This window comes from Meleagris gallopavo, chromosome 17, assembly GCF_000146605.3.
Source record: "Meleagris gallopavo isolate NT-WF06-2002-E0010 breed Aviagen turkey brand Nicholas breeding stock chromosome 17, Turkey_5.1, whole genome shotgun sequence".
Classification (NCBI taxonomy): domain Eukaryota; kingdom Metazoa; phylum Chordata; class Aves; order Galliformes; family Phasianidae; genus Meleagris; species Meleagris gallopavo.
In genome coordinates this window covers 8,411,142-8,424,636 of record NC_015027.2, presented here as the reverse complement: position 1 = coordinate 8,424,636, position 13,495 = coordinate 8,411,142, and the positions used below count along the sequence as shown (strand labels likewise).

At 42.6% G+C, this 13,495-nt stretch overlaps 2 protein-coding genes across 5 annotated transcripts; one reads left to right on the top strand and one right to left on the bottom strand.

The window, feature by feature from the left end:
* LOC100543381 (solute carrier family 2, facilitated glucose transporter member 11-like) lies at positions 1-10,484 on the top strand. Of its 4 annotated transcripts, none has more exons than XM_010720344.2 (13): positions 1-25; positions 457-542; positions 2,645-2,743; positions 2,979-3,139; positions 3,485-3,609; positions 4,440-4,569; positions 5,687-5,835; positions 6,653-6,840; positions 6,958-7,068; positions 7,176-7,277; positions 8,384-8,459; positions 8,932-9,059; positions 9,585-10,484. In XM_010720344.2, exons 2-13 carry the CDS (start codon positions 507-509, stop codon positions 9,786-9,788), a joined length of 1,509 nt encoding a protein of 502 aa, XP_010718646.1. In that variant the 5' UTR covers positions 1-25; positions 457-506; the 3' UTR covers positions 9,789-10,484. The 4 variants fall into 4 exon arrangements, with proteins under 4 accessions (XP_010718646.1, XP_003211049.2, XP_010718645.1 ...); XM_010720342.3 differs by lacking the exon at positions 1-25 and adding an exon at positions 1,965-2,103 and having other exon boundaries at positions 502-542; XM_003211001.3 differs by lacking the exon at positions 457-542 and having other exon boundaries at positions 7-25.
* On the bottom strand, positions 10,386-13,196 carry HSCB (HscB mitochondrial iron-sulfur cluster cochaperone; the record flags this gene model as incomplete). Its single annotated transcript, XM_010720390.3, has 4 exons — positions 10,386-11,206; positions 12,006-12,053; positions 12,700-12,844; positions 12,969-13,196. Coding segments are annotated over 4 exons (513 nt in total), but the record flags the coding sequence as incomplete, so codon positions are not given.
* Between the last annotated feature and the right edge of the window lie 299 nt (positions 13,197-13,495).

Here is a 13,495-nt window from a genome sequence, read left to right as displayed (position 1 = left end):
GGCGGGCATGGCTGCGGAGCGCCAGGTAACGGCGTGCGGGGCTCGTTGGGAGCCGAGGTCGGACGCTGGCGGGTGGCTGAAGGGTGTTTTCTGCTCTGGTATGAGCGCGCTGCTGTTAAACGTCTTACTGGGAGCTGTTGCTGTCGTGCTGTGAGCTTTTGTTGTCAGCTGTTGTGAGGCTTTATGAGCATTGGACTTTAGGGCAGTGCTGCCCACAGCCGTGGTGCCCCATCCCTGGAGGTGCCCGAAGCCATGGATGGGCTCTGGGCAGCCGGAGCTATGGGCAGCCAGCGCATGGAGGGCTGGGGGATCCCTGAGCTCCCCTCCGTCCTCAGCCGCTCTGATTTCCATCTTAAGAAGGGTTGAGAAGGATCCCCCGGGCTGGAGGTGGAGTGCAAACATCTGTGTTTTCCTACAATAATAACTCAATTTCTTTGGCACCTTTTATCCCTGTAGTGTAGTTTACTAATTTTTGCAAAGGAAATCTAATTCAGCCCATGCTGTGAATGGAGTCCCGACCCCTGCTGAGCGCGCCCAGTAAGGTAAGCGGAGCTCTGTGGCCTCACAGATGGGTCCTGTGAAAAGTCTGTGGCTCTAGCAGTGCTGCACGGTTGTGAAACTCCCTGCTTTTTCATGGTTAACTTCTTGGAACGCTCATAAACCATCACGGGTTCAATAACTCGTGAAACACATGAGACTGTTGTCTGTGGGCTAAGAAATCTGGGCCCAAACTGCGATACATGTGACACAGCATGTGAGGGGAATGGGCAGGCTGACACGGGCAGGAGGAAAAGTGGAGGTGTCATAGCAAAACAAAATGTGTATGGCTTGGGTCAGTGATCTTGGGCTCCTTTCCTGACCCCCGGCGGCATCTTCTCACTTTAGCTCTCATTCTGCAACCAGAGGCTCAAAAGAGCAAGAGGGGCATAGGAGGAAGGAATGAGCCTGCAGCTCATCATAGCAGATGTTATACACAGGGGTTAATGACCTCTCGTGATGTATGCAATCAGTAAATCTGTCCAATACACCTCATGTAACCAAACAGGGAGCATAAGGTATTGTAAAGGTGTGTCCTGTAACCATTCGTGGCTTAGGTGTCTTGCTGGGGCTTTGTGTTAGTAATGGGGCAGGTACATTGTTAGTCCTGGAGCTTTCTGTGTCTGGTACAGTGGGGGGATGTGGCTGGAGAGATGTGCATCTACATATAGCAGGCTTAGTACATATATAGTACGGTGTACAGGGCGTATGAATCTATGCACAATGAGGCATTGCATACCCTTAATATTAAATAGATCTTCCTGTGCTATTTCCAACTTCAATTAAAATGTAACTGTACCGTTCAAAATAAAGTAATATATTAGGAGTGCACTTTGATAAATATAAAATAATGATTTTTCGTGATTGCTCTGAATGGAGCTTGGAGTTCATCACGAGAATTCTTACCCAGCTGCTTGGCAGATAAGGAGCCTGAGGTGTGGGTGAAGGAAGGCCTTGTTCAGAGAAGTGGGTCAGTAGGGAACCAAATCTCTGTGCTGCTGTAATGACTGTGTTGCTGCTGCTGCATTTTTGTAGTTCTTGCTCGGGATTATGCTGATTCTTGTTTGTTCCCTCTAAGCGTGTTTCGATGGCTGTGGTTCTGTTAGATTAATCTGTAGATTAAAACCATATCTTTAGCAGGCGTAGAAAATCATTGCCAGGATTATCTTGACTTTGGACTATTTTAGACTTGAAGTTATGCACGAAACTTCATATTATTGCTGGAAGAAGATAAAATGGGAATGGAGAGATTACAGTTCTCAGCAAGAAGTAAATTGTGAGATGTAATCAGCGTTACTTTTTCTCTGTTTTGTTTGTACTTAAGTGGAAGTTAATCACGGGCTGTTAGAGGAAACCATTTCCCGTTCGTGTATTTCTGATGTTGGGGTTCTTGGTCTTATTTTACTCATTCCAAACTGTTCTGCAAGGGCTGGTTCAAAAATCAGCACCTCTTAACTGAGGTAGAGGGCACACGGCACCGGCTGTTGGGAGCCTGCTGCCACGGGCATACCTCATGGAAGCAAAATGAAGGTGGTTACAGGGCATGCAGCCCAGGAGGCACACAAGGTATGTGGATGGTACTTGGTTAATGGAAAGATTTAAGTGGGCAGTGCCTGTATTTGGTTTTGTTTTCCTGCCACTTCACTACAACCCTTATTGCTTACTCTTAATTCATTGCCTTGGCTGTCATTCAGATAAAAACTTCTTATCCTCAGGGAACCATAGGGCATCTAATGGAAATGTTACTCTGATTTTATTCCTGTTAGGTCCTAAAATTCTGTATAAAAATTGAGACCGTGAACAGCATGGTTGGTGCAGAACATTCCCACAGTTCAGTAGATGTCATCAGTTGTGCGGTGGTTTTGTATCCTACGGTTAACCTGGAAGTTTGTCACATTTGTGTCCTCGAAAATACTACAATTGTGGCCAACATCAGTGTGAAATGTTTCTCCCACTACAGATATTTGAGAGCTTAAATCGTTTTCTGACCAAATACTTCCACAGTCCAAAAAGTCCATGATTACCTCACTGATTTTTCTCCTAGGTTTTAAACACATGTGAGTTTGAGGGCCTGACAGTGTTCATACCTAACCCTCTTGTTCCCTAGTTTCCCAGCTGGACCTTGTTTCTGGCTGTTTGCTCGGTGGGAATTGGAGGGACCTTTCAGTATGGATATAATGTTTCCATTATCAATGCCCCCACTCAGGTAAGTATTCTGCTTTGTGGTGATTCACCTATCCTGTGTGACTGCTTTAGAATAATTAACAGAACAAAACTAGTAACATCTTCCATTGAGCCAGGAAGGTTGCATCTGTTATTGCATCTGTCTGCTGTGCTTGTTAGCTTCCAGAGTGGGGTTTCAGGATGTAGGTGTGACTCCTAATAGCATGCTGTAGGGCTAGATGGAATGCTGTACTTACACCATTCTTTCTCTACTGCAGCACATACACAAGTTCTTAAATGAAACCTGGGCCAGTCGTTATCACATGGAACTCAATCCCAACCTGCTGACTTTTCTTTGGTCTGTCATTGCTTCTATCTTTTCACTTGGTGGCCTGTGTGGAGCCCTTATTGGAGGCAGCATGGCAATTCAGCTGGGCAGGTGAGTTACAGGACAGGCACAGACAGAGCACGTTTTCTTTTCCTACTTTCTTCTTAGGAGTACTTCCAAGAGTATGGAAATACTGTGTGAAAACACATTTCCCATAAGCGTACATTTGTGCCCTGTATTAATGGTAAGGACGTGCTGTGTGATGTGAAATATTTCATTAACATTCCATGTAAACACAGTGTGAATGAACAAAGCCACGTTCCTACCTTGCCGTGGCTGCTTTTAGGTGTGAGTGAACGGTTGTATCAGACTTCCAGCGAGCAGCATGTCTCTTCAGAGCAAAGCCCATTTGTCCTTATTACCAAAAAATAAAACTTTTTTTCTTTTCTCCTTCAGGAAGGGAGCCCTTCTGATGAATAACGTTATAGCCATCCTGGCTGCCATTTTAATGGGGATCAGTTTTCCAACAGGATTGTTTGAGTTGCTGATTGTTGGAAGGTTTTTGATTGGTATAAATTCAGGTAAGAGATCTCCTGTCCCTGCTTTCAGTAAGCTGTGGTGTATGATGACTTAACGTTACTGGTGAGTCTTCAGATATTACATTACGTCTTTGTGTGCTGCTTTGTAGATTTGATCTGAAAGACATTCTGTTGTTTAATTTGGACTCTGAAGGCAAGTAAATTCACAGAACAAGTCCCATTTCCTGCGTGTTTTGGTTAAGTGTTACATTTCAAAGCAAAACTTGGAGACTCAAGTCCTGTAATGCTGACCAACCATAGTGTGACCTGTTGTAGTGGAAATGTTGAGTCACAGCCTGAAGCAGTGATGGAGGACCTGGTGGGAAGGCAGGGCCAACCCAGGAGAGCTCAGATGCATGCAGTGAGTGACCAGAAGGGGTGAAGCCAGGATCCACCCCTTCCCAGCCCTCACTTAAGGGTTGGCAGTGGAGGCAAAGGCTTTTCTTGCTGGAGATCCCTGCTTATCTGAGGCCTTCCAAAGGCAAGTAGCTCTTTTCCTTCATTGCAGTATCTGTGGCTGTTGCATTTGGGCTAGTTTTCATGTGCTGCAGCCAAAGATTTGCCACCCTGCTATTATCATGGTACTTTCCATCTCATTATAGTATTACACCTATTTGTAAAGGCATGAAGAACTATATCTTTGTGTGGTTGTAATTAGCCAGAATAAGGTAATATTTCATGATGACATCATTGTTCAATAAACAGAGTCTGGTAAAGGAACGAGTGTTCTTGAGCACAGATACCCAGAGTTAAGTGCTGTATATCATATGATGTGTGAAAAACTGCTAAGGTACAGTCTGTTTGTAGAGAAATGTTTCTCCTCTGACTTGCAGGTGTTGGGCTCTGTGTGCAACCCTTGTACCTTGGGGAGGTTGCCCCAAAACATCTCCGAGGAGGCATGGCCATGGGTAGCTCCATCTTTCTGACTGGGGGCATTCTGACAGGACAAATAATTGGTTTGAGGTTAGAAATATATGTACTTTTCTACCTCGCATTACTTGTGTGTAAGGAATTGCAATTCCCTGCAGCTTCCTGAAGGATCCTCACTATAGCACTACTCAATCAACTTATACAGAGGGTGTCACAGAAAAACCTGGAAAAGCTACTTTTGCCATTTTGTTCTTAAAACTCCAAACTGTCTGTGCTATCTATCTCCTGAGGGAATTATTCTCAGTTTAGATATGTCAAACAGAACGGCACCACAAAATGGGCACAGCTCATGGTTTTGCCGGGGATAGTGGGTTATAACTAAATGCATATGACAGAACTTGAGGGAGGGCCTCTGAATTTCTTTATAGTAGCACTGCTGCTGTTTTTATCCTTTGTGAGAACAGGTGAGGTTGCTGGGGACTTTGTGCAGTTGGTTCCTGAAAAACTGTAGATGAAAAGCTGCTTTCATGAGGTCTGCCACAAGCTTCCTCCTGCCCTAATGTGTCACAGCGTGTTATCTGCTTCATCTTTTCTTTCCTCTTCTCTCTGTCCCACTATCCAGGGCTGTTAGAAGTTCCTTTTTCCATCTTCTGCACTAACTGATTTTGCTGATTACTGTAGGTGTGAAGTGCTACAAAATAAATTAGAATACAAACTTAGACTGGCTAATCCGAGGTCAGTACTTAAAATGCAAAATGCTTTCTATTGGATAAGTTTCTGTTGCCCACCATTCCTCATCCTGTTGGTTCTAACTGTACCAATTTCAACAATTCATTTCTATGTAAATACACCTCATTAGGTCAGCTCTGAATGGGAGGTGGGATCAGGTGACCTTCTGCTTTTCTTTCAAAAGTGAATTATTGTATCGTTCTCAAAAGCATTGGGAGTTTCAGTGCTAACCTTGAGGTGAAGTTCTGATGCTTTTATGTTCCTGTATTGCTAGAAAACCCTGCCACAGCAAATCTGAAGCTAATTCTTAGAGTCAGCACAGCAATAAGCAGCAGGAAAGCAGCATTGCTTGTTTCTTCCTGACTGAGCCCTGTTTTCAGAGTGGGTGGAAAATGCTTTGCAAACCTCTTTCTGCTGAGGTTCACAAGATGTAGGAACGAGGAGCATTTATTGAAAGGTGAACATCTTGCTTTCTCCCCAGGGAAATATTAGGTGCAGAAGCATATTGGCCACTTTTGCTATCCAGCAGCTGTGTTCCAGCATTTGCCCAACTTTTGTTCCTGCCATGGTTTCCTGAAAGTCCCAGATATCTTCTTATTGATAGAGGTGATGAGCTGAGCTGTGCCAAAGGTAACTCACAGCAGTTCTTCTTTCTGTGCATCTTCAGAAGGTTGTGATGAGCACATTGGGTTCCAGATTTCACTTTTCTCATTATCAGCACAACATAGTTACACAGCCTTTGGTCTTCCATCCAAACGACTTCAGGTAGTATTTTGCTTTACAAGAATCAGTTATCTTCTTCCCTGCAGTGCACTAAATTCATCCCACTAGCAAAATTACAGATAGATTAACTTAAGATTAACTTAAATAAAAGAAAAGGGATGCCTCAAATCTCCCTACTCCACCACAGCAAAGCACAAGTAAAGAGGGTACCCTTCCTTCTAGAAAACCAGTGTAGTGGAAATGCTGTCATGGCCTGAAGCAGTGATTGAGCACCTGGTGGGAAGGCAGGGCCAGCCCAGGGGAGCTCAGGTGTAAGCAGTGCACCTGCGTGATTGGAAGGGCTGGAGCCAGGATCCACCCCTTGCCAGCCTTCACTTAAGGGTTGGCAGTGGAGGTGGAGGCATATCGTAATGGAGATCCCTGCCTCCCTGAGGCCTTCCAAAGGTAAGCAGCTCTTTTCTTTCACTTCTGTATCCATGGCTGCTGCATTTGGGCTCATTCTATTTGCTGTAGCCAAATGCTTTGCTACCCTGCTATTATTGTCCCATGACAGTATCACAATCAGAAAGCAAAAAATAAGTCACAAAGCAAATCACTGTTTTTCTTAGCTTATTAAAGTAGAAAACTTTTGTATTTCAGCAAAGGTTGGGTCCTTGTGGGGAGAGATGAGTTTCCAGAAACTGTGGAATAGGTAAAACTGAGTGTTGTGGTGTTTTGTTTTTAGCTTTGAAGCGATTTCATGGTTCTTCACAGTATCAAAGGGAGATGGAAGACATACAGCGGGAATGCTTTGCCTTAGATGGAGAGAAACCCAAGAAGCCCTGGCAGCTCTTTGCTGATCGTGCTGTGCGATGGCAGCTCGTTACTGTGGTTGTGATGACTATGGGCCAGCAGCTCAGTGGCATAAATGCTGTAAGTCACAAAATAGATTCAGATATATGATTAATATGAACGTGATTTTGTCTCCAGCTGACAGTTTACCTACTGCAAATGCTTAATTCTGCTTTTTTTTTTCCCCTTCTGTTGTAGATTTATTTCTACGCAACCTATGTTTTCGAGCAAGCTGGGATCTCAGCTGAAAAAATCCCCTATGTGACTCTTGGCACTGGCGCTTGTGAATGCCTCACAGCTCTCACCTGTGTATGCAACAATTCCTTCTGCCTTCTAGTACAGACCATAACAATTTGATGGTGGTAAATACGAGCGCAGTATGGTAACAAAACATTGTCTCATTGTCTTGTCCATAGGGTTTACTGATAGACCGTGTGGGGAGAAGATACCTCATCCTTGGGGGATACCTCCTTATGACCCTCTGGAGCATTGTTTTAACGTTCTCTCTGACTTACCAGGTGTACAGTAGGACTCATTTTTGTTACGTGATGTAACTAACAGTGAGTGTAAATCTGTGATGCTCAAAGCTGGAAGATGGGAGCTGGGCATGTTAAACAGCACTGTAAAAAATGGCAACAGTTGAAAGATTTGATTCTGGAGCTATTTCTATAAGAGAGCTCTCAGAAGATTTGGTCCTGTATTTGTTTTAAAGCTACAGCTATGTTTAATACTGACAAAACTGTGTAATAATAATGTTTGTAGTGTCCTTTAAAGTAATTCTAGGCTATTTCAGTTAGATAGTGATGATATTAAGTACCAGAATCCACTTCAGTCACTTGATTGTAAAGTGAAGTCAAACAGAAATATCTTATGAATGCTGCAATACAGAAGGTGCTTCAATCTATTAAATGTGAATTCATAGAACCAGTGCAAACTCCCTGGAGATATTCATAGTGCTTTAAATCAACCATGAGAAGACAACATCTTGCCACGCTTTTTGATGTAGTATTAAGAGATGCATCGTGAGTTGTATCCACTGTACCAGCTCAAATTAAGTAGTTCCACACATCTCCTGAAATGAACGTTTAGAGCAAATGGTAGCTTTTGTAAATTTCTGAGGCTGCTTTTGGATAATGACATTTCAAGCTTAGGTTTGGGTTGTTTGTTACACTTAGTTTTGTATGCATGCATCTCTAGGAATCCTGGTGCTTCTTTACTGCACTGTTGAACTTTATGTACGCACGAACAATGCAGTGAGGAAAATCTATTTACTCTGAGTGCTCAAAGCTAATTAGATAACTCCCAGGATCATTCTGAAATGCCAAAATAAGCACTGACAAAATGTTAAACTAGTAGTAATTATTTGCCATGCTGATGCTGTTTTCAGCTCAGAGAACTGATGATAAATCTTGACAGAAGTATTAGAAGCCATCTGGTAAAATCTGAGATTAGCAATATTGACTTTCTCTGAAGCAGTCCTGTTAAATATAGGACACTTAAGCATCTGTGAATGACTGTTGGTCTTACTTGAAATAAAAGAACTGAGGAATGTATAACTTAAGCCCAAATTTTAAACTAGATTATTGAAATACAAACTGAAGCTTTTCATTCTCTTCTGTTCCAGGAACTGTACTCCTGGGTGCCTTACGTGAGCATGATGTCGATATTTGCCTTCATTCTGAGCTTTGGGCTGGGACCAGGTATAGTTCAGTAAAGGATGTTTTAAAATGCTCAGCTGTGTCTTGGAGGGTGTGAGGAGAAATGTGAGCAACTCTGCTGTGTAAGCCAGCAGTATCTACTGAAGGCTGCCAGGGCTCTCGTTGAGGAATGCAAGTCTGATAGTTCATCAGAATGAATAGCATCACACAAGCTGAAACTGAGGCTTGAGCTGTGTTCTTGTCAGGGTCAGCTGTGTGTCAGGTGGGGCTCTTAGTTCTGGCCTTCCATTCAGGCAAGTCGTAGAAGAAGCAAGAAAAAACCCGTTACACTTTTCAAGGACCTTTGGTGCCTGAGCAGTCCTACTGAAACAGGACCGCTTCAGAAGAACGCTGACTGTGTGGGCAGGGACTGACAGGCCTGCCATTAGAACTGGCAGCTCTTTGTGCCATTAGGAGTACTTTGTAAACAGCCAGTGCCACGATCACCTGTTGTCTCTCAAATGCACTCCCCCAGGTGGCATAACCAATACGCTGACAGCTGAAATCTTTGTGCAGTCTTCACGTCCTGCTGCCTGCATGATTGGAGGGACTGTTAGCTGGATTAGTTTCTTCACCATCGGAATGCTTTTTCCTTTTATAGTGGTAAGTGGGCATACTTTGTTTTTCCAGATTGCTTCACCTCCCACTTAACTCTGCTCTAAGGGTCCATCAAACTGCTTTCTGTTAATAAAGTGAGACATCAACATTGGGTGCACACAAACCCTCGACTCATGTAACTAATAAATAAAATAATAAAAATAATTAATAAAATAAAAAATAAAAATAAACCACTTTGTTACTGTTTGTTAGGACCTAAAGTTTTTAAGTAAAAAGTAAAAGGGATGAGTGAGGGGTTCAGATTCAAAAGGAAAAAACAGAAGATATCAAACCTAGAAAAACTGAATCTCAGCACTTCATTAAGATGAAACATTTGTTAATAATCCTGTATGTTTTTATGTCAAAGCAGAGGCAGAAGTAGCACTCAGGACTGGTGGGGTCTGTATTCTCTGGGAGCCCACTGAGTGTCAGGCAATCAGGTTACCATGAAAAACAAAACAGGCTCTTTGTTTTCCAAAACTCACTGTTGTACTTGAGGTTGTTGCAATCATAAATGCCATTTATTTTCAGAAAGGACTGAAGCAGTACTGTTTTGTGGTGTTCTTACTGGAGTGCTCCTTTGTTGCTGCTTTCATCTTCCTCGTAATTCCTGAGACAAAAAACAAATCTTTTCTGGAGATCAAAAAGGAATTTCACAAACTTAATTTTGGAGGAAAAAACAAAGAAAAGGAAACAGAACTTAGTGAAAGAAGCCAACTCCATGATGAATATTAAAGTATTTTCAAAGCTGTAACAGAATGACCTTAATGAGAATGACAAATGTTGTCCTCTAAATTAGCACTGCAACACTATGACCAAGTAGTTTATTACTTCCTCCTGCATATTGAGAGGAAGTTTAAGTAAAGGCAATCTTCCTTAAAATGCTGCTAAAACAGTTACTGCTGAGCTGCTGTTAGAATGTACTATACAGAAGACTCAACGTTTAGATAAAATTTGATGTAAGAAGCAGAAATGGTTGTAGTGGTTGTTAAATGAATTCCACTCCACTGCCTCCAGCAGATGCCTTTGGATGGCATTATACTTCAGTAGCTATTTTAGTTCTAAGCTCTTTCTTCAGATCCAAGCACCTGTTAGTGCTTTCCTGAAGAATATATAGCTTGTAGACTGAAGTGTTCAACCCAAATGAGAATTGACCCACTGCAGAGCTGCTATTTGAAATATTCTACTCAGTGCATTAACATGAGGTCTGTAGTTGCTGCTCTTTAATTTAAATAATCTCAGTGTAAGATTTAAGGACATTAAATCTCTACTAGTTCTCCTGCACAGACGCATGCAGTCCATCTCAAAGCAATCAAAGCAGTGTGACACTGATGTGATTTATCTTTATTAGATTATCTTAAGTAATAATGAGGTTTATTAGAAAGCTTTGTTTCCTAAAACAGCAGTAATAAAACAGTGCCTGGTCTTTGAGTTGTGCTTTTTGTTTTTTCCCCAACCTCATGTCTTAATACTTCCAACTATCCAACAGGGCTTCAAAAGTTCTGCTCATTTTTGGGCCAGGAAACATCCTTCATTGAAATCAACATCTCCAAAAGTACCAAGGAGCAGAAAGGACAGATGATGATTTAAAAAAATAAAATCAAAATCATTTCACATTTAAAGATTTTTTTCCAAGGTGGTTGGGTGGGATACATACCAGGAGATGAGGCAGAGCTGAATGAGCTTTCCCTTTGATCCTCCACCACTGCACCCAGGATTTTTCCTCAACATAAAACAAACTCTACATATTTTAGTAGACAGAAGTAAGAAGTCATAATTGCACACAGTTTGTGTCTCTCTGATAAATTCCACACCTGTAACTCTGAGGACAGTAATCTTAGGCACACAGTGCAGCTTTTCCTGGCTGTAAGCAAGGCCTGCTCCCAGCTGTAACTGAGCAGGTGCTGCAGCAAGCACTGCGTTCCTCTGTTGTCTTCTTTCTCTCAGAATTAAAGCTTTTAACAGAGGCGTAGGAGGCAAACACCATTTGTCTGGATTTGGTTACTAAATCAGCAGTTTAATTAAAAATTACATTAATTCTTAATGGTAAAGGAGGCACTATCAGGAAGGGATCTTCTTGTTCTTTAGTTTGTCCTCTAAGTTTGCAAAGTACTTCATTTTGGCTAGAAGCTTCTTAGCTTCCTGAAGGTCATCTGCAAGGAAAAAAATAATAATAATAAAATTAGAGAATTATTTAACAGAAGAAGGACACAGTTTTCATTTTCAAAATGAATCTCAAGAGATTCCTTTGCCAGCAGCTGTTTCAGAACCAAGAACTGCAAGCTGTGAGAGGCCATTTACGGAGGAACATGTGGTCCCTGCTGCTACTTTCCTATTGGGAGGTTTGGAGCTCCCTAGTGGAGATGTTCCACAAAACAACTGAGGAAGGAAATGGGACACAAATGCTCTTTAATAACTCTTCTGTGAAGTGGCTGTGAAGCGGTGGTGATGTGGACAGTGGGTAATTTTAGGTATATAGAGGAGACAAAACATTTTTGTAGGGGGAATGTATATACTTAGACCAACTGCCATCACTGAAAAATACAGTTGGTAGCACTCTGGTACATACAGGGGCAATTCCAGAAGTGAGACTGAAACAACTGCTCCTTAATTAAACTATTAATGGGAGGGGAAGGATGGCTACTGAGAAGGATAGATGCAGTGTAGTCCTTAATGCTCCCTGTACAAAGAACAGCAAACTATAAGGTTCTCATGCTTCATGTGCCACTAGTACTTTTCCTATGATGTTTTAGGATTGCAATGCATGCTAGGCAAGCCTAAGAGTAAAGAAATTGTGAGGCCTAGAAGAGGAATATAAGAACTGCTCTCCCGTACAAAAGTCCTGTCTGGAATGGTTTGAGCACCTGCCCATTTATTCTCAATAACAGAATGTGTTTTTGGCATTTATGACTGATATATTTATGGCAGCTGAGTACTTAATAAAACAACTACCTCTTTCAAAAGCTGCGGTCACCTCTTCGGTCAGTTCTTGTTGTCTATCTGTAAAACAAATTATTTTATTCAGATTTTGTTCTGTAACACAGCTGCATTCAGACTGTGGTGTGGTCCTTTGGAAGACGAGAGCTCCCTGTGTTAGCACTGTCAGTTCTTTTCATTGCCATTCCACAAGTGTTTCTTTATTGAGACAGCTTTACAGACAGCAGTGCCCACAAACCAGTGGTCACTCACTTCCCAGCAGCTCAAGTTGCTTTGATCTCCAACACCGCACCCAGGATTCTTCCTCAACATAAAGTAAACTCTACATATTTTAGTAGACAAAAGTAAGAAGCTTGTAATTGCACACTGCGTGTCTCTCTGATAACAATTTTCCTTGCTGTGATTTGCTGGAGGTGGAATGTAATCCTTTTTCTGATCAATACACAGACATATTTTGCCATCAGAATAGGTACCGTTATACAGATGTTCTTAAGCTAGATTGGATTTTTAGATGACATGAATTAGGAAAGACAGCATTCTTATTTTGTGGGGAAAAAAATACACAGCAAGTCTGTTCAAAACTAACAGAATTTAGTGACAGCAATGCCAAAATACCTAAACCAGAAAAGTCTTCTGAAAGACTTCTGTATTATACAAAGTACAAGGATGTAAAAGTCATTCTGTACAAAACCATCAGAACTCAGCCCACCTTTAATTAAAGTTTCTATTTCTCCAAGGATCTCATCGGTCTTAGGCTCTGCTAATTTCTCATTGATTTCCATGATTTCCATGAGAAACTCTGAATCTGCATCACAGTCCGTTTCCTGTGCCGGCTCCACCCCGTTCAGCTCCAGCTGGAAGAAAAACCAGCAATTTGGAAATCTGAATATCACACTCTTTGAGCGTGCACACTCACTGGCCGTGGGACCACCAGCAGCCCCAAGATGGGTCTGTAGATCTGCCCATCCCAGCACTCACCAGGTATAGGCCACGACTCAGGGGGTGCAGCAGCGTCTGGTAGGCCTTGTTAATGAGGGAGGAGTGCTGCTCCGAGTAGTGCTGTTCCTGCTGCCGGTGGAGGAGAAATAACAGAAATGCATCAATAAGCAGTGATTGAAACACGCTGCCTGCTGTTACCAAAGGTCGCAAACAGCACAGCAGCACTGTGTCACCATCAGTATCTAAAGGGGCTGTAAGAAGGGAGGGACAGGCTTTTTAGCAGGGTCTGTTGTGACAGGACAAGGGGAAATGGTTTCAAACTCAACGAGCGGAGATTTAGATTGGATATAAGGAAGTTTTGACGCTGAGGGCAGTGAGGCACTGCACAGGGTGCCCAGAGAGGTGGTGGTGCCCCATCCCTGCACACAGCCACGCTCAGGGGACGGGGCTGTGAGCACTGCTGGAGCTGTGGGTGTCCCTGTGCACTGCAGGCAGTGGGAACAGACGGCCTTTGGAAATCCTTTCCGACTCAGACGGTTCTAGGACTCCATGAATGTCTGTGGCAG